The sequence below is a fragment of the Hetaerina americana genome, unplaced genomic scaffold (assembly GCF_022747635.1).
Source record: "Hetaerina americana unplaced genomic scaffold, ioHetAmer1.1.p SCAF_1, whole genome shotgun sequence".
NCBI classification, from domain to species: Eukaryota; Metazoa; Arthropoda; class Insecta; order Odonata; family Calopterygidae; genus Hetaerina; species Hetaerina americana.
Window position 1 is genome coordinate 10,037,567 of NW_027286069.1, and position 25,789 is coordinate 10,063,355.

At 39.1% G+C, this 25,789-nt stretch overlaps 1 protein-coding gene across 1 annotated transcript; it reads left to right on the top strand.

Moving 5' to 3' along the window:
* Positions 1–1,202: 1,202 nt before the first annotated feature.
* On the top strand, positions 1,203–23,803 carry LOC139696622 (paired mesoderm homeobox protein 2-like). The gene is made up of 3 exons (XM_071595434.1): positions 1,203–1,356; positions 22,688–23,001; positions 23,765–23,803. The coding sequence occupies exons 1-3, from the start codon at positions 1,203–1,205 to the stop codon at positions 23,801–23,803; spliced, it is 507 nt and encodes a 168-aa protein (XP_071451535.1).
* The last annotated feature ends 1,986 nt before the right edge of the window (positions 23,804–25,789 follow it).

Genomic DNA, 25,789 nt, shown 5'->3' on the forward strand with positions numbered 1-25,789 from the left:
TGATGAGGATGGAGGTGTCCCATTAGCCTTATCCACCGCCCAGAACAGCAATCATGGGTGTAAGCGATTAGGTGATTTCGGTTCGCGGCTGTGTTCTCGCTTAATCGTGAACGGACCATCGCCGCGTCGAAACAACTTGGACCCTCTGAAACCTAACCCTGTTAAGTCAGAAACATTGAACTTCCATTCGACTTTCCAATTTTTGACCAATTTGTATTTGAACTCACACCAAAGAACGCCGCAATTTAAGAACAAGTGACGTTACATTTCGTAAGACACTATTAGTTTTTCACTGGCTGCATGAAAGTGTAAAGTTTTTACCAACAACTTACGCACAATTTACTTTAAACTTTTTCGTAAATGGTACTTACTAAATATTGTATTTCAATCGATGCATGATGGTATCACCATTGAGTTTCAGAATAGATGAAAAGAATTAGGCCCATGGTAAAAGACGGTTAATAAAAACGAAAAAGAATTGCAGTCAATAGCTACTAGGGTTTGTTTCCAGGCAATGCATGCAGGCTAAAAGAACTGCGTATGAGTCAGCACAACAAACCAGAGCAAAGCCAAAATCTGTGTTTTAATATAGTGATTAGCAGACTTCTCTAATAAGAGGCTCTTCATAGAATTGAAAATTATATAACAGTATCTGCACAAGAGACTTGAAACTACATGTCAAATTTGAAAATTTTAATGGACTAAATTATAGAAATCGTGAGTTCAATGACCAAGAATGAGTGAGGTTTTGGAGGGCTCCGAATATAAGTAATTAAATCAACGTTGTGCAAGTTGTGCCTTAAAAATAACAAATGATCAATTCAAAGTAAAAAAAAGCATATAAAGTGTATTCAGTGCCGTCCGACGCTATCTCCTCCCTCATCATCGCTAATTGCCACCAATTGTTGGTACACTACAAAGTAAGCGAACGGTTTCCAACTACTAAGCGTCGCTGTAACAAATGGAATTAAGTGCCAATTATAAATTCAGGAGGGTCGGTCGATGTGGATCGGTGGACTCGCGGCGACGATTTAGCATAGGCTGACGACAAAGCCATTATTGGTTGTGAATGACAAAACATTTAGGATCCCGTCTGTGGCGGCGAAGAAAGGCGCGAAAGCGAGGCGTGGGGAGTTTGTCGGACTCACGGCGCGCGAGAGGGAGGTCCAGGAAGGCGGCGGCGAGCGACCGAGGAGGCCGAGATGATGAGCTACGACCACGCGGGGTGCTACTATTACGGAGCTCCGGGCTCGCTTCCCGCCAACTCCGGGAGGTTTTCGGTGAACTCCCTCCTGGAGCTGAGTGTGGACCGGGAGGAGCGCAGAGACAAGGAGGCGGATTTCGAGGGAGTTAAGGGTGAGTGTGCGAACTGGATTCCTTTAAATACTGACCACGCATATTGCCGAGTCAGGAAATCAACTTTCATAAAATAGAATAAAAAAATACAATCCGCCGCGTCGGCACGTGGCATGGTGTATTAGGGCACTGCATTTTAAAAAATGAACTGTACAATACAAGCCTGCTCTACCGTCTCCTGCTTTTCTACCGTTTCATTACGTTGCGTTCGTGAAATGTTCATGGGAAAATAATCTTTTTGTTCAACACTTTGCATCAAATGCCTGTCGATCTGTTTCCGCAATTTTTATGGGAAGTGTCGCCTTCCTTTAAATGCGTGGTTTGGATAAACCTCACAATCTCTGATTCACGCCCGAAGGAGGATTTTTCTAATGAGTCTAGCATGTAAACTTTTGCAGTTCCAATCTCAGGGAATCTAATGCTCTCATTACTTACTTTTACCAAATATTTATCTCTTGATAATCTATGTATGAAGAATAACCGGTATCAGATGAGGAGGAATTTATAAATGGATACAGATGCTATACTCTACTTGCTTTTTTCATCAACTCGATACTTCATATAACGAGGATCAGTTTTTGAAATGGAATATATTATATCATATATTCAGTCTGCTAGTACATGATATTTATTATATATCTTCTTTCGCCCAAAGTATTGAGTTTATTGTAAAATTTTCAAATCTGTTTTTATAGCATTTGACGATCAGTTCCGAAATATTGCACAAATACAATTGAATACTCTTCATATTTGAACTGAGTTAGATTAGCAAATATTTGAGCAGTTACCTGTGTTGATTCTGGTTGTAGAGTCTTCTACCTCTTTTGAATAAAATGTTTGAGCAAACCACCTAAAAATCTAGAACAACTGTCTCCATTTAACAACCGAGGAAGGTGCCCTCGCATGTTTTATTTCTCATAAATCCTGATATAAAAAGTTCATTTTAGAATAAGATTAATGAACTGATAAATATTCACTAAATGTTATGAGTTAATATATTAATTATTCATTCATGCTAAAAAAATAATTGCTCAGCGAATTGATAAGTAAGTGCGTAATGTATTGGGCGTGAGTCAATGTAAATATGAGTCTATGATATGTTTTAAGACTGACTACTGCATAGTTTATAGCTCTTGTTATATCATGTCATTGCCACACGGCTTATCGCCTAACAGCAATGTATCCTAAATAAATAAATAAATAAGTAAACAAAACAAAGGGCGTGCGGTTTTCGAGAAAGAGGAAAGCTAAATTAAATATTAAAATAGGAGGGCAAAAAATAGAGCAGGTAGAACAGTTTACCTATCATAGAAGTGGTCTTGACCAAAATGGTTACGGTCGAAGGGACATTGGAAGATGAATAATTGCATTAAGTAAAGAAATTTTCACAAGGGAGGGGGAATTGATGGTAGGGACGTTAAGTAAAGATGCTAAGAAAAGGCTCGGGAAAACTTTGGTTTGTAGCGTGATTTTGTACTGTGTTGAAGCATGGTTATCAAAGCAAGATGATGGGTATAGTTTGGAGGCTTTTGAAATGTGGGAATGGAGGAGGAGAGGGGGTTGTATGAATGGAGAGCGGTTTGATTGGCGATTGGATGTTGAAAATTGTAATAGAGGGGAGAATATTAGGCAAGCGAGGAAGGTGCATAAATAGGAAAGGGACATTGGACGGAATGACGGGAGGAAGGCAGTACACAGAGTTGAAATGTCAGGTGGTGTTAATTAGGAAGGGTAAAAATGTATCGTTTTACCATTCTATATTCTGAGTCTATTCAGAATCTACTCCAAACAGTATATTACAGTGCAACAATCATCATTAAAATAACAGGTTGACTGCACCAATACTTCGGCATATACGAGTAAACAGAAAGCGGGCCTTCTTAACCTGTTGAATGGACAGACAAAGTGTCAATTACGAGAGGCGATCGAATGTAGACAGCACGACCTCGATTGAACACTGTTGCTATGCCCAAGTGGAATGCGGACATAATGGCAGCACTAAGCGTACGATTTTATTCTTTTAACATCTTATGAATGCCATATAATTATTGACTTCCATCTGTCAGGATTGTCTATATTTAGACTTCCACCCTTACACTATATATTCCTTATAATATATTCCTGGAAAACTGTCTCACTAAAGAGATAATCGCTCTGCTCCGCTACAATGATTCATCTAATACGGTATCTATCGAACTCAAAAAGAGTTCGAATTTCCCCAGGTGTAAAGATACTCATTTTTTTATCTAATAGTCTTACACGAGCAATAGTCTTATGGATGTATGTAAACCTTTTCATGGAAATGTTTCGTAAAAATGTTTTGGACATGAGAAATTCATAGAGCAAGTTCTCATCTTTGGGAAAATTCCTCTGTGTCAAAATGATCTGTATAAAACATGCAATAAAAATTGCAACCTTCATTTCAAACATATGCCGTTCTTTCTGATACACGATATCTTCAAAAGAGAGTTTTCTTTTCGATATTCCGTCTTTTCTTTTCGACAGAAGTGCTGTTATGAAATCTGTTTAAAAATCGCAGAAAATAAAAAAATTCATCGTTTTATAATGAAGATGAATATTAAATTGTTCCGAGCTAGCTTAGGTTTGAAATATATAAAAATGTTTAAATAAATAAATAGAAATGAAAGTTGTTATCGAAAAACAATCCTAATGCTAAATATCGAGTGATTCCGGTAATATTTTTCTTGAAAGGGGGTTCAGAATAATTATGAAATACGGAGCCTATCGGATTTCGTCGTGGGAAAGCAATTTCCTTGGGTCCCCACTAAAAAAAAGCTCATTGAAGGGACATATATTAGCATTGACCGAAAGAGGTGTATGAATAAATAAATACGGATGTGTCTTTTTTGGCCTAATGCACTAAGGAGTATCGGGAATATAAAAACAATATGAGATTTTTCGTATTTTTTGGTCCCTATGGATTATGACGATTTGGAGTGGATCTACCGTTTTCCGGTGGGAGAAAGTGATCTAGTTAGTCATCGACTTTTGGAAAACACACGATTGAAATAATGTAAAAGAATGACCACGAGAATTATAAACCTAATTTATATCTCATATATTACTTGGTTTATGCTTATTAATTACAATATCCACTATTTTATTAAATAGATAGATGGAGCTATGCCATTCATTATTGGATTACTGTGATGAGAGATAGTGAAAAGTTAGAAATAATAATAGGTTGTAATTTTACTAATTTTTTTGGATCCGGATCTGGATTTTTTGGACGATATGGTTGGTAATACCAGTTCATGATGCGAGAAAGCGACATACCTCGATCTTGGCTTTTAGAAAGCACAAAATAGAAGTATTTTTTTAATCACTGTGAAAATCTTATTTTTATTTATGTACAGGTAATGTAACACCTGTATGTAAATCAAATAGAAGAATTCCACTGTTGTTTACCGTACTGAAAATTGTGCGAAAGTTAGAAATAGAAATAACAAAAGGATTCGCTATGTTCGTACTTTTTGATCCTAAAAGAATTTGATGATAAATTTATTAATCCAAATGTTTTGCATACAATTTTGTTTTACCACTATGATGTAAACAAAGTAAAACATAATTAATTTTTGTAACTTAAATGATTTCGATTTTTCTCAGGTTCGTCTCAAATTATTGAATAGTTTGTAGTAATTAACGTAACGGTGTATAATTATTACTTGTAAAGGTATCAGTCAGTCCCCTTGAACGAGTAAACGAGTTATCTTGGTCGGTCTTCCAGCTACTGACTTCATAACTGTTGCCGGCACTTAAATGATGTAAAAAGTCGGAGAACTTAAACCCAAGTCAAGTTTCTGAATGTGGCAATGAAAATGTTACTAATTTGAGCGTAACTAACGCTAGTTTTAGAATTGTACAACTAACTTCTTTACTATCGGGGACGTTTATTAGGCTCACGGTGGCATCCGCACAGGACATTTACCCCCTCTTTGGAGAAAGAATCCCGTATAGCAGTCATTGCAAATATTTAGGCATTTACTTAACTAGGGATCTTGGGTAGGGAGTTCAAGGATATAATATGACTCAAAGGCATTTTAAGTACTGCATTGGGTAATGAGAAATTTAAAAGGAAGTAGCGTAGCCACAAAAGAAAAAGCATATAAGGTACTGGTTACCCCAATCCTAGAATACTCGTCCATTGTAAGGGATCCATATGAGGTGGGACATATTAAACCGATAGAAAAAGTTCAAAGAAAGGCAGCAAGATATGTACTTGGAAGGTACAAAAGAACAGATAGTGACACAGAAATTTTAGATATACTGAAATGGGAGAGTTTGAAAAATAGAAGAAAAAGGAGTAGGTTAGGCGCGATGTATAGAATTGTTAAAAATGACGAAGCGTGGGAAGATGTGTTGGAAAGAGGTAGAAAAACCAAAATTAAAGGGAAAAACGACCACATTTTTTAAATAAAAATAAGAACACAAAAAACGAATAAGAAAAATACTCTTTTTTAAATAGAACTATTGTTGATAGGAACCAGCTGCCTGGAGGTTTTTTAGAGCCCTTTCCATCCAATTTTACGAGTTTTAAGAATAAGTGCAAAGCAGCCACTGGGTGATAAACTTCATTGGTACTATTTTAGTTATTAGAATATTGTTTGTATGTGATGTGGAAGTGTCATTGTATGTAAGAATATTTTGTCTCCTATCTGTTTTTCTTGTGCGTGTATGTATGTATATTCATTGCAAGAGTGATCATTGATCAGACTCGACCATTGCCACCAGGTGGGTGGGCTAATTGCAACGTAATTCTTAAATAAATAAACATGTAGGATCTTGGTCTGTTAACGTGGTAACGTGGGTGTTGAAGAGATAAGCATATTTTAACGTCAAAGACTACAGGTATATCCTTATTAAATTCCTAATTCCTTACTCAAGTATTCACCAATGAATTACGCAATCATCTTTGGTGTTGATTGCATTTAAGAAGTTAAAAAAACGCATAAATGCAGATGTACTCCAAATAGAATCCAATTTTACTAAATGTATTCATGCCTGATGAAAACGTATCCAACTCGAATCAGTTGTGCAAATCGCTTCTGACGAACAGTTCGGTGAAACTTCAGCAAGGGTATTTAAAATTGGATTTTGCATAATAATGACTCAAAGAGATTTTTGATCTCAAACTTATTTGATTAGTGTTAATTGATCTCCAAATTTTTTTGAAATAAAATACCTTTGTTAAATCACAATGAGATTAAATGAATTCTGTTTTTTTCTCGGCGGAAAGACAAAGAAAAGGATGCGACAATAATAATCCATCTTACTTGCAGAAAGTGACGAATTCAGGTCTCAACATTCTGCCTACTTTCAAGCCGAAGTCTTACATGGGCTTCGCAGCTTGCGGTTTGGGAAAATGTTGATCGGACTCCCCCTGATTGAAATAGGCTTTGCTTGGTCAAATAAGCTTTCGTGGTATCTTAAATATCTTGTGGGAGAGATACACAACTGATGACCCTCATGCGATACCTGCTGGTCACTTTACAAATAAATTGAACGTACATGGCTGTAGGAATCCGAAAGAGTACATATATGTTCGCCAACAATTTATAACGCAACAAGACACTTTACGTGAAGTAAGTTTTGGGTACAATACTCACTTCGCTGAGTATCAACTCAGGGAGCCATATGCTTCTGTGTACCGATTTTACTTCAGGTCGTCCGGAACGGAGGCAGTACTCTTTAAAATGTGTAAAAATGAAGGCCAAAGTAGTTTTTTGGAGGTAATATAATGTTAACGGCTGCGGCACTGTGATGTGAAGGAGCGCATATTACTAACCTTTGGAATCGTAGCAGCTCACCGATTGTTCTTTTTTTATTATCTATTGAAATAACAGAAGTGATGAAAGCCTCTCGATCAAACTAACCCGAAGGTAAACATGTCCCCCATTCGGATCTACGGGCGACGTGTCCGCCGGTTTTATTAGGCCCTGGGCACTCCAGTAGCACAGAACTGTGGAGGCGTGGAGAGAGTGTAAGGGTAGCCATGCTTACAATGATGCTACGAATTTGCGGAGTAAGTGAAATGATTCGCCCCGAAGAAAGATTTTTGGAGCGGAGTCTATGGGATAATTATCGCAATCTCAGTGAATGGAAATGCGAGAAAGAGGAATACTGCAGAAGAGCACCGCGATGAGAATGGCAGCAATTCAATAGAAAAAGCAATCCATGCTGAAGATAGCAACGAAATCCTTCCGACAATGGACTCCAATGGCGACGAAATGGGCAATGAAATGAAACAATAGAGACAAAGCGAGAAGTAAAATCTATTTATCTTGAATACTGCGATGCATCTTTGGGGAAAGCCAAGTTAAAACAGCTAGAAAACACGGACTAGGCAAACGAATTAAAAAGGAGAGAGTAATTTGAAGTTCTCTCAACGGCATAAATTTGTGAACACGAAGGAAATGTGCATGCAAGGTGCCCACAGATGATAGGAAAGATGAAAATGACAAAGGTATTGTATTCAAATTAAATATGGGTCGGAAAACCTACCGGCAGTGGTCATATCGTAATTGAATGAAGTTCTAACTTGAATTCAAGAGGCTAAAGAAAGCAAATAAAAAACCAATTGCAGTTGAGCTGATTGAAAGGATTTCATCCAAGAACGGCATTCCATCTGACAAAAGAGGAAGAGAGGGGAATTTCGTATGAGCACAGATGAATCGTTGGAATAATACGAATGAAATGGAAAGAATCCATGTAGAAAAAGAAAAGAAATCCACCGCAGAACAGTGGATGAAGGGGATAATGTTGATGATGATCATAGGGAATTTATCCTAGAACTGAATTTAAGGCACGACACTAATGATAAAAATCAGGAATTACAGGTGACTCACACGCTGCTCTAACACCTACTTTATGATAAACAAGAGGAGATACAGGTATTACATATTATTTCAGGTATTATACAGCTAAAATTATGGTACACTGATTTTTGAAGAAGAATGTAATCGTACTGAAAGGGAAAAGGTCAGAAAAACGCGAAAATATTGAACATTTAGCCTGACTACGCCTGCGTAGGAGATTGACAGGAAATAATTGTGGGAGAGTGTGGAGGAAAGTGGAAGCGTACTTTGGTAATTTCCAGCTTGCATTGGGAAGATGAGGATGAACCGGAGAGAAGCTGCTCATCCTCTTAAGAGACATAAGGCACAATGAAGGGGATACCAAAAGACTACCAGACCTGGATCCTGCTTTCCTGGCTCTGGAGAATGGTTTTGACTACGTGGACAGAAGTATGAAGTTAAATTTTCTAGAGGAAAGTTTAAGTCGGTACAAATAACAGGTGATAGATACTCGTTTTGCATAGAGGACGCGGTGACAGTGGGTCAGAAGGAGCTAAAATGAAGAAGAGAGTTAGGTGGGGTCACCCGTTACCGTCCGCAATCATTAATATGCAAATAATTGATGGGCATATAAATTACCAGCGGAATAAATGAGACCAGGCAGGGTAATAGCTAACCAGCCATAGGGATACTTGAAATTTTAACATGAAATAATGACTTATTTTAGAATGGTTTTTAATGAAATTTAACTCTTGTTTTACAATTTTCTGATCACAAATCGTTGTGCAATTTCCTTTGATTTACTATCGTAATCTAAAAATTCAATGTAACTTAGCTGTAAATACTCCATCGAGGTGAACATTTGGCTCATACAAATCATAAATATCCGGCTGATTAAGTAATCTGCACGAAACTTTCGAGCCTCATGCGATTCCCATAGCGGCCATTCCAAGAATCATATCGCACCTTCTCCTACGTAGATATTTCCAACGTGTTTTCCCATAGTTATGTCCGATAATTACATGCTTTCCAAGTAATATTGGTTCAAAACTCTTATAGAGCACCCCTCAAAGTTTGTTTTGCCATCTAAATGGTAACATCCCGTAAATGCATTGCTACTTTTTGTCTGAATTTGCTGGAAACCGCTCTCGGATCAGGAAGCTATTTAATATCTGATGTCACTTTGGGAGGGACTCAAAAGTCACATTTATTCCTTCGGCAGCTGTTGAATGAGTTAAAGAATCGTTGGAGGATGATTTCAGATGGAAGGCGAGGAAGTTCGGAAGGCAGAGCATGATTTGTTTACGAAGAGAAAAAGTATGAAGAAATTTCACGAAAGAACCTGAGGGAAGAATGTAGTAAAACCTGTCGGGGGGAGTAGGTACTTTAATAATTTACCTAATATTGCAGTGAAGTATGAAAGCGATCAAAATTAATTATACGCTGAACATTACTGCAGAGGGGTTGATGAAAGTGGAAATGAGGATATAAAAAAGAGAAGATAGTAAAGAATGGAAAGGCAGCAGTAGTCGATAATTATCGATATCAAGTAAAATTTTGAAATGAATGTACAAGTTACTCATACCTCATTCGGGCGAATCATTTCATTTATGTTCGGAATCTAGTATTGCATCAAATGAATTACAAATGGAGCATGATGAACGAAAGGGTACGGCGTTAAAGCTATGTACGTAGATGGTAGTACAGGGTGCGCCAACATAATTTCCTTTTTTTTTAAAGCGTTTTGCGTTTGAAAAAAGGAAGTTGTGTTCCCGCACCCTGTATTGCAAGAGGCAGTACATGTTTCGGGCTATTTTATAGACTTAAGGTCAAGCTACTAGATCACATGGGTTCCATCGTAGCTGCCCGTTCTCACAATGCCTGATAACACACACTTTGCGTACTTATAAATAGCTGATTTGCTAGTCTTTCTATTTGCCAAAATATTTTCTCCCGAGGCTCCGAAACCCACCCACGGATTCTGCGCAGGAGTGTATGAGCGTCGATTTCCGCTTCCGATTAGGAAAATTCCCATTAAATCCTTTTCCTTTCGTGCGTCGAAACATTTCGGAAGGATAATATTAATGTATGGGCTTTCTTTTTATTTTTAGGTTTAATCTGTTGAACCCTTAGCATTCACGCGAATAGCGATTTTGTACGGATTTATTTTGCACGAATATTGCGTCCATTTACAGTTACTTGTATTTTCTCAAATTTGATTTTCCTTTTCCATAGTTTTAACGATTTTGTGCTGGGCATGAATACGAAGTGCGGGCAAATGGCTGCACTGCACGAGGATGTGCACTTCTAATTACACCACGTGATTGAATGTTAATATTCTTATCTTCACATTGCATGATTTCCTTTTTAATCCTGAATGACACCTTTGATTGATGAGCAATTGAAATCAAATCCCCATGGTACCGTAATTGACACGAAACTTCGTTTGTGAAGGTAGAGGTTACATTATTTGACCGGGGGTTGGAGGTATTTCTCAAGGAATAGTCGAGTTGGTACAGTTGAAAACATTCCTCTTAAAATCTTTCACTCGGAGTCATACTTAACGTCTATCTTTCGTTAATATTAGAACATTTGCTTTGTGAATGAATCAAATGCGTAATGAAGGAAGGAGAAATATTATTTTTGCGCAGCCCTAAATATATTAATTACAATTCATAGCCAAAGAATATTTCCCTCAAGGGATAATATTAGGCAGTACTCCGTGGTTAGAGCACAAATTCATGCACATACTTATTTTAGCATTATCCTGAGTAATCTTTCAGTGTGAGGTAACCGAAAATTTGGCGTAAGTAATGGGGTTTACAGAGCAAAGACAACAATTGCACGTAAAACTTCCATCGTTTGAAAAAACTTCTATCACACAATGAATAGTTTTAAATTAATTCTCCTAATTTCACCTGAATGATTCAATTAAACTGAGCACCAACCTGACAGCACTGCTCATGCACACTCATAACGGCTTAAGCATTGGCAAACGGTATGATTTTGTTTCTCTGTTAGTTATCATATATAAACTAGCAATGGTAACGCGTGAAATCCGCCTACCTCTTCTGTTAAAAACTCTTGCTTATTTTTATTTGAATAAGTTTTGTCTCATAGGTAAACTAATTAACCCATGTCTCATTTAAGGTTCGTTTTATCCCCTAATATCTCCCGGTTGACTAAAAACCTCGGTGTGACCACACCAAGGTTTTTAGTAGAAGTTCCAGCGCGTTCCGTTGACCCCTAGACCCGCTGGCGTGACATTTCTTAGCTTCGAAGACAATCAGCATTGTGTTGCATCCCGATTTTATAAGAAAATCTAAAACTGTATGAAAACCTTAAAATAAGTCCATATAATACATGTTTGGGGAATGATAGCATGAATAGCTCATTGAAGAAAAATATGCTGCCTGAAAAATATCATGGAGAATGAAAAGAGCTGAATGCTACTTCAAATGAGTATCGCTGCCGGTTACTATGAACACCATGCCATGTATTTAAGACACTAGTGTGCGTGATAAATATCTACATAAAACAAACAATTGACAGAGTCACCAATTTGTACGCCCGTTGAGGGCCGGAAAAGTCACCGCTCACGTGGTTTAGCGAGCTGTGACCAAGGGATGACGAGTTACCCTACGACACCTAATTGACACAATCGAGAGGGGTCCGGGGCCAGGCTGATCTCTAGGTGGCTGCTATTGAAGGATATGAATAATTAAGAGCAGCGGTTATTTGGTTTTACATATTTTGTTTTCAAACATCGCATTTGCTTTTTGTTCCTTTTGTATTTAACTTGATCCAAATTCATGGTGTTTTTATCCTTTAACGTCAATTTCTCTGTGAATCTCAAATTAGAGAATAGGAAAATGTCTCTTTGTGAGATGATCCCTCCACGTCATACAATTTTCGTTCTTCCTTTAAGCCCTGAAATCAGTCCCTTTCCTTATTTCCAACATTCTAAAAACAATTCCACCTTATTTAAATCTCATTCAACCGCCACTTCTCCAATTAGACAGTCTATTCTTTGATAATTTTATCATTGGTGGATTTAAGCGGGAGGATGAAGTTTCTAGGCTCATCTCCATTTATTCAAAATTATTGTGAAATTTATGCTAAAAAATCAAGTGAAGCAACACCAATTTTTTCCCATCTTCCTCCCTTCTTAGACTCCAACTGGGTCACCATATACCATGTTTACGCAGACTTTTATGATGTCACTAACGATTCTCGAGTTTCTGGAATCCTCCTTTCTCAACTGTTGCCAACATTATTATTTGATTCCATTTCAATACCTTTGAAATCCATTATTATGAGAACAATTCTGCGTGACGCAAACCTGAGGAACATTTTTGTTGATTCCATCATCACATTCTCGGATAGATTTCCGTTGCAAATTATAGAGCTAAACCTTTCATGATGCAGTTATTTTCCTAAGTTCCAATATTTCCACCTTAATTCTCCGTGCTCTTTGGTAAACATCTCTTCCAACCGAAGTTACACGTCAATGTGGTTTAAATGAATATGAAGTTTAAAATGGTGGAAGGATAGATTTTTAAAGTACGGAACCTTTTTTTGGGAATTAAAATTCGCTATGGAACCAGGATTAGTTCAGGCATGCACAATAACAAAACCACCTCACCAAACTGTACATTCATGAGCTCAACTCTATACATGTACGAGCAATACCTTCAAGGCCCGCGGAAGTAGTGCTGATGTGGTAGAGCACTTTTCGCTACCGCTGGTGGCTTCACGCACATATTGGTTCAAGACAGATTACGTTAGGACATCATGTTTTAAAACTTGAAATTGGAAGTATCCCCAGCATCGTAGAAAGATTCAAGCAGTTGTTGTGGGCCCTGGGCATTTCTCGAGCACTGAGTAGGCACGATCGGGGAACAAGGCCTGGCCGTCACTTGGTGAGTACTACAAATGTTGGGTTAAATTGACTTGCTAGAGAATCTGGTTCACTAAAACTAGGTATTTCACTGCCTGATTTAAAACGTTCTTATTACCTGTCTATGATAATGTTTCGTTAAAAATGCTTAATGATGAAAATATTTACTTGTATATGGATGTAGAGTTTTTTTTCTAATTCAAATAGATGAGCTTGAACTTTCGTAGAAATTTGGAAAATATAACGAATATATCTACAATACTTGCAACGGTACCCCTCACTGTTGGAGGCTTGGGGTCCAGCGCTTGATTCAGCATTGCCTTCCAAAAGATATAAACTTATGACTTTAATACAATTTCAATAGAACTTTTTGCATTATCATTGAATTTATTCATTTTAACTATAATCCAAGGTTTAAAATTATCTTCCATATATATTTTTAATCTCTTCAGGAAAAAAGATCTGATGTGTTTAGCTAAAAACTACAAATGAATTGCCCGAAGGAAGGTCAATTAATTATCGTTGGCACTCTCTTGTCAACAACATCCTCATATTCCTAATTTATATCTCTTATTACTCAACATTATCAATCGGTGATAAGGTGTTGTTGCTTACATTTATCAAGTCTGTTACGTGTACTTATTAATACTGAAGACGAAATTATCAAGTAAAGTTTTACTGTTAGATCAATATCACAAGTTCTGTGTCATATAAAGGGTTCCATTGGTAATTTTAAGGCCGCAATATACTTGAGTTTTGCCTTCAAAAAGATAATCCGTATGCCTGCTGATGTCAAGCGAAGAATTAATAGCTTGGAACGGTCCGACAGATTATCCCTCCAGAGAGCAGCAATATCTGATCCCTGCCCCGCAACTTAACTGAATTCGCTTCTCAAAATTGCCGTGGGAGGAAGACGAAAGCTTCGAGGCAAATTGTATCGCCATCTAAACAAAGATTCATATTTAAAACCACGCGGAAAAACCTTCCCTAGAATGAGAACATGAAAGAATAAATTGCCTCTAACTTTCAAACTATTTTGTGGCGTAGTAGTTACACAAACCGTCCATTTCTGAAGTCCTGAAGGATGTGGATTATTTTTCCCTGGTCGTTCTTACCTTAATACGGCATATTCCCTTGAAAACATAGCGTTCCTACGCAAAAATGATGAAATGAAATAATATATTCATTCATCTAGATTTCTCCTATGGAAGGCTATAAGAGGATTAAAAGCCGTTGTGATTCTATTCACAGTAATGGGGAGTCTGGAGTCAAACCGTGAACAAATTTCAAATGACACACGTGTTACCCCTTGAAGCGCATTACCACTTGCATTAGAGCCTAAGCCTTCAGGTTTGTCGAAGGGTTCAAAGCGCATAATTAGACCGCCGGACTAATTACACCGCATTAACAATTTGGCACAACGGCACACGTGGGTGTCGCTAGAGAGATGGTTTTCGACGGCCGATGCCATTAGATTAATACTTATAGACGTGATTCTCTTCAGGTTTACCAAATGCAAATGTGAATCCGATGTCTTATTAATAGTATCACGAATGCTCCCAAAATGTGTCCCACTATATTAATACAGGTACCTGTATGAGCGAAAAACACAAGTCTGCACCGTTACTCAGGAAGAACTATTATCTTCCGAAGGCGTTGATGTACCGGAATCGCCTACATGCTGGCAACAGCCCCCTTAATAAATTCCGTGGAGCGATGACAAACACTTAATCGATTTCGTTGAAGTGCGTCATCGCCATCAAACACCTCCCCTAGTAGCCCACTATCTTCTCTCTCGATGGGACGTGAAACAATCGGATGAAATTGGGAGGTCTTGAGAGGCTGAGCGAGTGAACATCCGAGCACAGAGCACCATTTGCCGCACTGCTGACTACTTCGGCGGTGCTAGCTCGTGTTTCCCCGCGCTACCTCGCTTCTACCTTATGCATAAGTAAATTATCGTAGTTGTAATCGATCGAAATTCTAACTGTTCTAGAATAAAATCAATTACATTTGCGGATGATCAAGATTTAGTTAGTTCGTAAGTCAAAGGGTTACAATCATTGCTGAGCGTATGAGAGAGTCAGTGTGATAGGAAAGGGATGGAAATATAAAACCGGAGAGGAAAAGAGGAAATATAAATAATTTAGGGCTGTGCGATGCAAGATGGAAGGATATTGGGGATTACGGCAGCACTATAGTATACGAATCAATATACAGCGAAAGAAAAGAGAGCCAGGGAGGGGTGTTAATAATACTGAAAAAAATGTAGGATGTAGCGCAGTTAACAAAGAAAAAGTGACTGAAAGAATATTGCTGGTAGAAGTAAAAACTGAATCAATGAATTAGGGCATTATTAAACTATATGTATGCCACCAAATAATCATAGTCCGGAAAAAGTCGATATTATACGAGCAGTTAGAGGACATAGTTGCGGGCGTTCCTGGATGGAAATATTTGATAGTGACGGGGGATTGGAACGCGAAGGTAGTAGAAGGAAGATATGGTAGTGAAGTAGGGGACTGTGGTTTAGGAACAAGGTTTGGCTGAAGGGAGAAAGCAATGTAGTTCTAAAGGAGACATGCCTTAATCATATCGGAAACATGGTTCAAATACCACAATAGGGGTAGGCCCATGGAAAATGCCTGGGGTTTCAGAATGATACCAGTTTAACTATTTTATGGTAAGGGAAAGATTTAAGAAGACTGTCATTAATTAGTAGTATCGCGGGAGTGGATGCCGATTCTGAGCATAATTTATTAATAATAAATTATAATGTCCGATTCAAAAAGTGTGGAGAAGGTGAAGCGGATAGAAAGGAAAACAAATGATGTGTGCTAGTAATGGAAGGGGGGGGAGAGGGGATTGCTGGGAGAAATTCCGAGGAGACAGAAAAAATGGATGCAAAGCATATTGATTGGCAATAATATGTTGAAGACCGATACAGTTGAAATTTTTATGCAAACGATGAAGGGGCAGAAGGAACGTTTGACAGAATGAAGTTAGATGGAATGCGTGCGGCAACGAGTAAGGGTTTATTGAAGCGTGGGGTATCTGGGTGTCTCGTTAGGAGAGACTTAGAAATGTAAGGGTGTTCAGCCTGTCTCCATCCAAAGCTTGCATTAAACAGTAGACTAGCAAATAATAGCAATAAATTTCTATGGATTTCTAAGAAGTAAAGAATTTCCCTTGGACAATTCTGTCAATGACTTTCGTTCCTCTAAAGATTTGAAAATGTGAAGAAAATAACGATACACATTAATAAATAATTAATTTCTTCAATTCCGCGGAATATTTGTTTTTCCGTCCGGATTTCGGAATACCCTCATGAAAGCCGATGAGACCGCAGCCAACTTCCAAATAATTAAGATGGAATTAATCATATTGTGTATTAAAACATATGTTTAATTCTTCTATTTCGGCCCATGAATTGGTCATTTCAAGTTGCTAAAGAAATTAACTCAAACAAAACCTTTAATTGAGTGAAATGAATGACACCCTTCTGAATTTTGACCCCGAAGCAAGCCTGAACTCGTATCCTTCAGGGCATACACTCACTCCCTTCCTAGGTTAGGGGGGTAAACTTCAGCGACTCCCAGGATCCCTAAGTGGGTGAACTGACTCCCATTACATTCTATTTGCACCAATGCCAATACTGTATAAGATACTGTACTGACAGGATACAGATTTTAATGTCCTTGAGTAAACAATCGCATGCTCCCTCAAATTATGATAAATATTTCTACACCTGCAAATCATCATAAAGTATGCCTTTATAGTTAACGTTGTCAGAATTGGAATTCAAATTTCTAAATATGACAATTATAAGTCCCAACCATTGAATTCCATGGGTAGAATGGATTTAGAGCTGCTAGTACTCCTTGCATTAAAATATATGCGGCCCCTGAGTCTGACTACGGACCTTATAAGAACCAAAATGAAATTACCATTATGCAATATTTAATACAGCAAGTGATCCCGACAAGAACCTCAAATTGGATCAATACCTAAGTGTAGTTGGTCTATTCGCCTTATATTATTGCACGTTCGTCTCCTTGGTAGCTTACAAAAAACTTGTGCATATGTCAAGTTCGTCATCCCACGCTCTTTGACAGTTAAGAAATAAGAAATCAGTGATAATCGATTGATTGCTCTTATAAAGAAGTAAACGAGTTAATTTCTCATTGTTCGTAAATACTCCGATGCACGACTCCGGCTTCCCTGCTTCCCATGAATATCTTACCCATAGAATCCCATTGCTTGAAATTGGACTTGATTGGCCACAGGTACCAAACCCGGGACCCTCCGTTCAGTGGTCGGGCGCTTTAGTCTATCATGTCGCGCGACCCACACTCACGGCATAAGTTTAGTTCAGTTATAAGTAGAGTTTCCAAGGTGCGCCATCATGAATAAGCCAGCGCTCGTGCTTGACGAAATTTCTCAAAAGATGAAAAACTGACAAATCCATCTTATAATTGATGTTGAAATGTAATCAGAACTTGGCAATTGAATTATTCCTGCGGAAACGCGCTCTTTAGTGAAACTGAAGGCCACAGCTTCGACTCTGGCACAGGCGAACTCTATCGTGATCCATCGGTAAACCGACCTTCCATGGTAATTGATTCAAAGATCAATTCGATGGACAAGGGATAGATCACCTCTTACTGACCTCTATTGAGAGTGTGATTCTCATTCAAGGTATGGTTGGTCATTTCCTTTCCCTACGTTGCCTGCGGCTCTCTAGAAATATAGTTCTTCTTCTTCGATTACAATCCATGGTTGATTTGCGGCAGTCTTCTTGCTCGGTCCTCAACACTCCACCTCCTGAGCTCTGTGTCCATCCGCTCGATTTCCTTTAACTTCCGCGTTACCACTTTGTCTCCTCAAATTAGTTTCCCAAGTCGGAAAAGAAAATGCTTTGTTCTCCCACATACGCTTATTTTACTATGCACGACCTACACATGTAGAAGATCAAAGTATTTTCTTTTCCGATATAAATCGCTTCCATGAAGTGATGCCTCAAACCATTCTGGTTTCCCAAGATTTCCACCTTTCTATTTTTTCCTCTTTCTTATGTAAAATGCCCGTCTTCTCTCTATATAATGCTGGCCCCGGTGGCGGCGGGGTAATGTCCTCGCCTAACAACCCTGGGGTCGCGGGTTCGATTCCCGCCTAGGTGGATTTTCCTCCATCTAGGGCTTGGTTGTATGTGATTGTCTTCAATATAATGTCTGTAATGTAAGGGTTAGGTGGAAGAAGGGACTATTAGTCTCAACCTCGCCCAATTAAGTCGATAAATTAAAAAACATATATTACACCACTCATTATCTTACGTTTCACAAAGAAGGTCTCAATTAATTTTCCCATCTACTTTGCGATCCTTTCTTGCAGAAAAGATTCCTTTGCTAACTTCGAAGGTCTGTTAATTCTGTGCTAAAGTCTCTACATTTCCTTGGCCCTTTTATCAACCATCGCCACTGAATATCATGCTATTATTAATTATTTCAGTGATCATGTCACTGATCCACTCCTTTCTAGTCTGCTTTTTCCATTTCAATCATTTTTTTTCTCTGTGGTCAGTTTTTGGTCATTGGAAATTGCCCTTGTCAATTCTATGTTATCTTGTTCTCCCGAATTTACTCGTAGGGCAATTCTGTTTTTTCCTTGAAATTGTTTAATTTCTCTAGTTTCTAAAATACCAGCATTCCATTTATAGCATTCTCTCTTCCTCATTTTTTTTAACTTAGCGAATGTCACTAAGTCACCATCAATGTTGGGGCTAGGAAAGCTTCTGCAACTTTGTCTCTGACTTTTAAATATTTCCCTGGCTAGAATGTCCATCGATACATAGAGCATCGCCTATCCCCGAGTAATTTTTAGGTCGCACATATTTTGCGTTGGTGGTGCTGAAACAACATGTTTGCGATTAAAAATTGATTTTTTGGACCGAACTGTACCAGTGGGTCACCTCGTCCATCCGTTGCCCGCAAGCCAAAGGGTCCTCCGACCATTCCCCCTTTTCCTTCCCCCACTATTGCTTTCCGACCTCCCACGATGAATATATTTTCACTGGTCGTTACACCTTTTCGCCAAGGTCGCCATATATTCACTCCGCTACTTGGTTGTCTCCAAATGAGACAGACATGCACGCACTGCGACACAGCATCCATAGGCTTGGCTCCAGTCTCCAGCTGAATAGGCCCTCCGTTCAATTGCACGCTGTCTTTTACTCTCCTCCCCAGCTCCTTACTTGCGAATGTCATTCCAACCCCTTTCCTCTCACGCACCTATGTGCATTACAAGATCATCTCCATTACAGTAGTCTCTATCCTCTGGGCATCTCATTTCAGCGACACCGAGTGCTTTATTAGTACACTATACCATTTATGCCTTGTGAATTTATAATTTTTCCGAATTTTAGTAATATGCGAACATCCCATGTCACGGGACATCTCTAGTTAGTGGCTTTATATTCATTGGACGAAGCGAGTTCTAACCCCCCCCTCCCCCCCACAGATCTGACTGAGGAACTATTTTCCCTACGGTACACTAAGGCACGCTCCATATGCATTCGTTCTTAGCTCCTGGTTTTCGGGACATCATGGGATATTTGATGCCGTTATTTCCCCGTAAATTCCGCACCCCCTGCCACTGATAAAGCGGGGCGATTCCTCTGCCTTTGAAGGTGATTTCTCGCCCCGAGGAGAAAGGGCACCCTGGAACTGTCACACACCCTTCAAACAGGCCGTTGGAATTACAGAGATTGAGTTCCTCTTTCATAAAATCCTTCGGCCGCCGTAAGTTTCCTCTACAGCATCATCATGGTATACAAGCGTGCAGGCCGGGGGGGGGGGCTAAGAGTATCGTGTCCAACCCCTTGGGCCCAATGTGGAATTTACAGTACCCAAAAAATCACACAGCTTGGGTGAACTTGGGAGTGTGCCGCGGCAACGTCCCGATTTGAGCCCGGGGTCCTCCGTTTCTTCGCCGAACATCGCTGGAGGAGGGCCACTGGGGAGAGAGGCCTGTTCAACAAAAAAACCCAGAGAATGGCAGAAGGCCAAAAAGTAACAAAAGTATGAAATGATCAATTAAAATTTGGAAGAAAAGAAATAGCTTTGATGTTTGGGGAGTAGGATCGCCGGAAAATGAAAAAGCAAGAAGGGCATATAGTAGCTATGAGATTAGCCTACGCTATAAAGTATTCCGAGAGAAGAAAAAACTAACGACAGCACCAAATATAATCCTTGGAATTAGAAAGCAATTTAACATTTCTTAATATTAATATATATATATATATATATATATATATATATATATATATATATATATATATATATATATATATATATATATATATAATTACCGAAAACCAGGTTATATATAGCCTGGTTTTCGGTAATTACCAAAACCAGGTTTGGAATTTCGGAAACCATAAACACAGTAATCAACCTGAAGGTCGGTTTAGTAGGTGATGGCAGAGATCACCCAGTACTAAGCCCTATACGGTGTGTGAAAATTCACATATCAGGGTAGGGGGGCCAGTTCCTTTCCCTGTGCCGGTTATACCCACGAAGACCTGGTACCCGAAAAATCACTTTAGCTTGGGTGGAGCTTCAGGTGCCCAGAGTGCTTTGCCCAGAAATCGAACCCGGGACCCTCTAGTCAGCAGTCCAACGCTCTACCCACTGGACTACCGCGACCCATAAATATTTATATATATATATATATATATATATATATATATATATATATATATATTAATGCTCTCGACGCCTCTGTGGATGGGAAACATAGATAATGGTAGCTGACGGGAAAAGAGAAGACTTGTAACAGAGGAAATACGGCCTCGTGTCCACTGGAGGACAATAAATTGGACGGATTGTAATTAAGCAATGGAGAACAAGTGAGGTTTACAGCAGGAAAAGAAATAAGTCAACGCAACACTGAAAAGAGGGGATTGTATCAGATTCGTTTTGAGGCAAAGGCAAAAACTACAGATGAGCGACCCCCGATTGCATGCCTCCAGCAAATAATGGTAGATATGGAGGTGGAGAAATGTGACGGCTTGAAGGGGCCAGCGGATCAGAGAAGTGCGTGGAGGGATGCGCCTTACTTCACTGGAACTGATGACCAGTGTTGATAACGGTGATGAGGATTTATTTTCATCCGTAAACTAACATTACACCCAATCCCGGTGGGTCGCAAGTGCGTGTTTACATACCAGTATAAGTGCGGGTAACGTTTGAGGTTCGGATACCGCGAAAAGCCAAGTTAACTTATAAAATCAACCCAAAAGTTTTCATCCAGTAAATCTTAATATAACGGGGTTTGGATTCACCATCGTTCAATTGGCTCGTCATTTTAAAATTAGAAAAACTGCAATAAGGGCCTAATATTGATTATATAAAAAGAATTGACAACTTTTCCAAATCCCTTGTCAATGAAAATGGCTACAATATTTCCTCGCGTAGTTTTTAATCTCAAGCCTCGGGGTTTTTGTGCATTAAGATTATCAGAAATAAAAATAGTCGTTAATTACATCCAACAAATAATATTTCTTTAGCGTGACATGCACTAATTTCTCCCAAAAAGCACCAAGCCATCGAAAATATTGTTGGTCAGATCGCAATGCCTCGTAAATTAATCAACATGATCTTACAAGAAATCTATCACTTGGTCTCCTACCTTTTGGAGGGCAATCAAGTGTCCTTTTCCACCAATTCAGCGAACTGTTGCTCTTCTATTACTTCTATATGAATTGTGAGGGGATTTTTTAACTAAAATACTGCCATGGGTTTGATGAAGGACATGAGTGATGAAAATACATAACTTCAGCGCATGTATTAGGTGCACATGGTGGATACAAAAGTCGTCCTTCTGTGCAATATTGTCGCGACCACGGCAAATTAAAGACCAAGACAATACATCAATGAGCTTCTAAGGCTATAATCTTTATTGCTAAGGTTTGCCTTTTTTTCAACGTATGCTGTATCTAACACTTCCCTATTGCGGTAGTATTCACTTCATGAACATACAAAAAGAGTGAGACATGTTGAAAAATTTAAATACTCGATTCCTTTATAGTAAAATACGCAATTATTTGTAATAAATATATTCACTACCTGGATGTACATATCTTGTGTGAGGAAGAGCTTACTTCTAACTTTTGCACGATTCTTCGGGATGCCGAGAGGATATCCTGTATTTTTCTTTCTCGAGTGTCTTTTCGTGGGTTAGAAATATTTTTTTAGGAATCCATTCCTTTTTTAAAAATAGCTTTGACGGAAATTCCTGTTTTACATCTTTAATTCATCGGGTAAAATGTCTTGGAGAAAAGTGACGATGCAGAAAGAAATGTTTGGTGTCTGTCATCAGAGGAGAGAGAGAACAGGTGCAGACAGACAGAAGGGAATACACGTAATAGTGGAATTGGAAGGTAGTCACTGGAAATAAGAATGATTTAATGCAACACAAATGATGTGTTACGCCTTAAAATGATTGCATACGATTACACGCGGAAAACCTTCGTTATTTCCCCAGGTTCTATCTAAGACCTCCCCCTGGTGCGGATTGCTCATTAATGGTGCCCCTTCTTTCTCTCCCCGCTCCTCAGTTTCACCCCCGCCGGCAGGCTGCACGTTCGCCACGGACGATGACGAGGCCAGCGAGGAGGACGGCGGCTGCGCGGGGGCGGTGGCGTGGTCCGGGAGCGCCATCGCGAGGGACGGCGATGAGGGAGGTGGCGGCGGTAGCGGAGGCCTGCCCCTCGGCTCCGCGGCCTCCTCTCGCCCCCGGAGGAACCGGACCACTTTCAGCAGCGGGCAGCTGGGGGCGCTGGAGAAGGTGTTCGAGCGGACGCATTACCCAGACGCCTTCGCGCGCGAGGAGCTGGCCAGGAAAGTCGGACTGAGTGAGGCGAGGGTGCAGGTGAGAACAAAAAAATAGCTCTAGCAGCAAGTAATGGACAATTTTGAGTGTCATTTCTGCGATATACTTTACACCCAATTCAAAAGGCTACAAACTGAAATCCGTAAGTCAATCAGGGAGCTGCTAAACGTACTTACATCCCAGGGTTTTTTAGATTCTACCAAAAGACATGATAATCGTCAACCTAATAAATTCTTTCTACCTGTAAATCATTTACATTGTAAAAATTTACATTGATTCTCTTTAATTTGTCATCTTTTCTTATTGTATTTAAACAGATTTCCCACGTTCATTTTGTATTTCCATTTCAGCCCATCATTTTAAATTGTTGCCAAAAGTCTTAATCTAAATCGTTCATTACGATCGATCATGTATCTTTGAGATGTGAGGTAGTCGTATCTGGACTTTCAGGCCTTTAGATAAAGTGGGCTAGTTGTGAAATACGAGTGAGCGTACTCTCAACGAATGAGCCGTCGTAGACATTTAACTGTGGGAATCGGAGGAGGATGCAGGGGACCACCCTTGGCCCTTGAGAGTGATGGCTTAAAATTTCTACAAAATTCTACGCGGTCGTCGTGACTTGGCGAGAGCCTGACTCTAAACAATAGGCAAGAATACTACCGGAGGAGGGGACATATTTCACATGAGTAAAGGGGCAGACATCAGTGGCCGGTCGAGGACCACTCTGTCATTCATTGACTTAGTAGACGTTATGCAAATATTTCAAGTTAAAATTCCAGAAATAAAATGTTTCTTTTGGCAGGTAACAGGATTGAATGGAGAGATGCTAAAAACGGATTGACGAACAAAGATGCTTAGGTGTATTTTTAATCAATATTTTTAGTCGCCTTTCTTTTAATTGAAACAAAAAATGAAATGCAACTTTTATTGTGCAAACTTTTCAAATGTATAAGATTGGCAAGTAAAACTAAACCACAACACTGGTAGAAAACTACACAATCACCGTGGTCAGATCTCACCATTGATGAAAACGAAAAAGTATTTTGGATTCCGTGTAGTTTTCGAATTATTAGCACTCTTCCAACAAAAACCAAAGCTGCTTTGTATTTTTTTTGGGCACCTGAATTTAATTGGCAACCGCCATTGCCTGCGCAAGGGGAGAAACTGCTCCCCTTCACCGAATTTCCCTCGCCGTAGGGCTTAGTGCTGTCATCATTTTTAAAATCAAACCAACCTTCGTGGTGCTTCTTCTAAGTAAGTATATACATATATTTTTACAAATACTCAAACTTATGTTTTGAATAGTGAAACAATTGGCAGTGGTTTTTTCTCATTCATCCATTAATCAGATAATGCCAGCAGTCACAACCCTAGAAGACCTAGGGATCATCTTTGACACGAAACTTCTCTTTCGTGATCATATTAAAAGTATTTCCTATAAAGCTATGTTACTAATGAGCTTAATTTATCGATATCGTGAAGTGTCTCACTTTCCAGCTCCCCGCAATTTTTTCTTCGCCTGTATGTTCTTCTGTCTTTGAATACAACTACTGTTCTCAAGTGTGGGCCACTGCTCCACCGCCCTTCTCTCAAACTACTTGGATTTATTCTTCTCCATCATTCACCACCACCGTTCACACGTCCGTAATTTATCTTCAAATTATATCTGATCTTCTCTCGGCAATTCCTCCCTTTCTGATCGCTGTGCCATGAATGATATGAGGTTTTTCATAATAATCGTCAATGTTAATTAAGGGTAATCTGAACTTCTTTCCCTTTTCCCTCTTCGAGTATCTTTGAGTATGGCACGGTTGAATAACCTATTACATCGTGTCGCCCCTCGACTCTTGATCACAAAACGCCCAGTAATCTTTCGACCTGCATCAACCTGCAATGCAGCGTTTAAAGGCCTCTCCGACTTCCACGCGTACCAAATTCCTCATTCCGTCCACTCGTGCCCCGCTCTTTCTCCCACTTAATTTTCTTCGAACTTCCTCCTTCTTCACTACTTATTTCTTCTCCCTCATTTATGTAACCAGAACTTCATTTTTTTACGTGTTGCTGTTATTTCTAATGCGATAAGTTTTTATTCTTACAATTTTTTATTTGTCCAATAAAACTGGCGCGATGTTGTTTTTGAACGAAATAAATAAATCAAAAATTGCCGAAAACTCGGAGCTCCTAAAACTCTCTGAAGTCTTGCTCCCGCAAAAGATACACGTTGCAAAAGCGTCCCAGTTCATACTAATTGCCAGTCACCTCCATAAATCCCTTCTCCACTGGCACAGTTATAGAAGCTGTTGCTATAAGTAACGTGAGGTTTAAGGACATTTTAATCATTCTATTAAAGACTTGGGGTCAATTAAAAACTTATCCAAACCCGGACTATTATTGGTATTCTACCGTTTTGGGTGGGTACAGACTGAACAACGATACATACGATATATTACTCAGTAGACTATATATTGATGAATTTCAGCGATCATAATACCTACGATACCCATCAATCCTAAATCTTCATCTTTTAACAAAAATACGGCCTTTTTCGTTTTTCTTTCATTTTCATTGTGTATGAAGGCTCGAAAACTTGAATGGCGCCCGGTAGGTTTGCAGACGTTTATTATGACCCTATTGCTTAATCATTGATGCTTTTTTTCGGGATACGCGTCAAGGCCAGCCAAGGGTCTTGTTACAAATACCACTGCCGAGGCGAAAGCCCGGGAAACTGATGCGTTCTTTTAAAGGTAAAAATGAAAGATGTGTTTACGGGGGTCAAAGCAATTGAATCAAGTAGGTAATCAAAAACTTATTGTTTTCCATCAAGGGA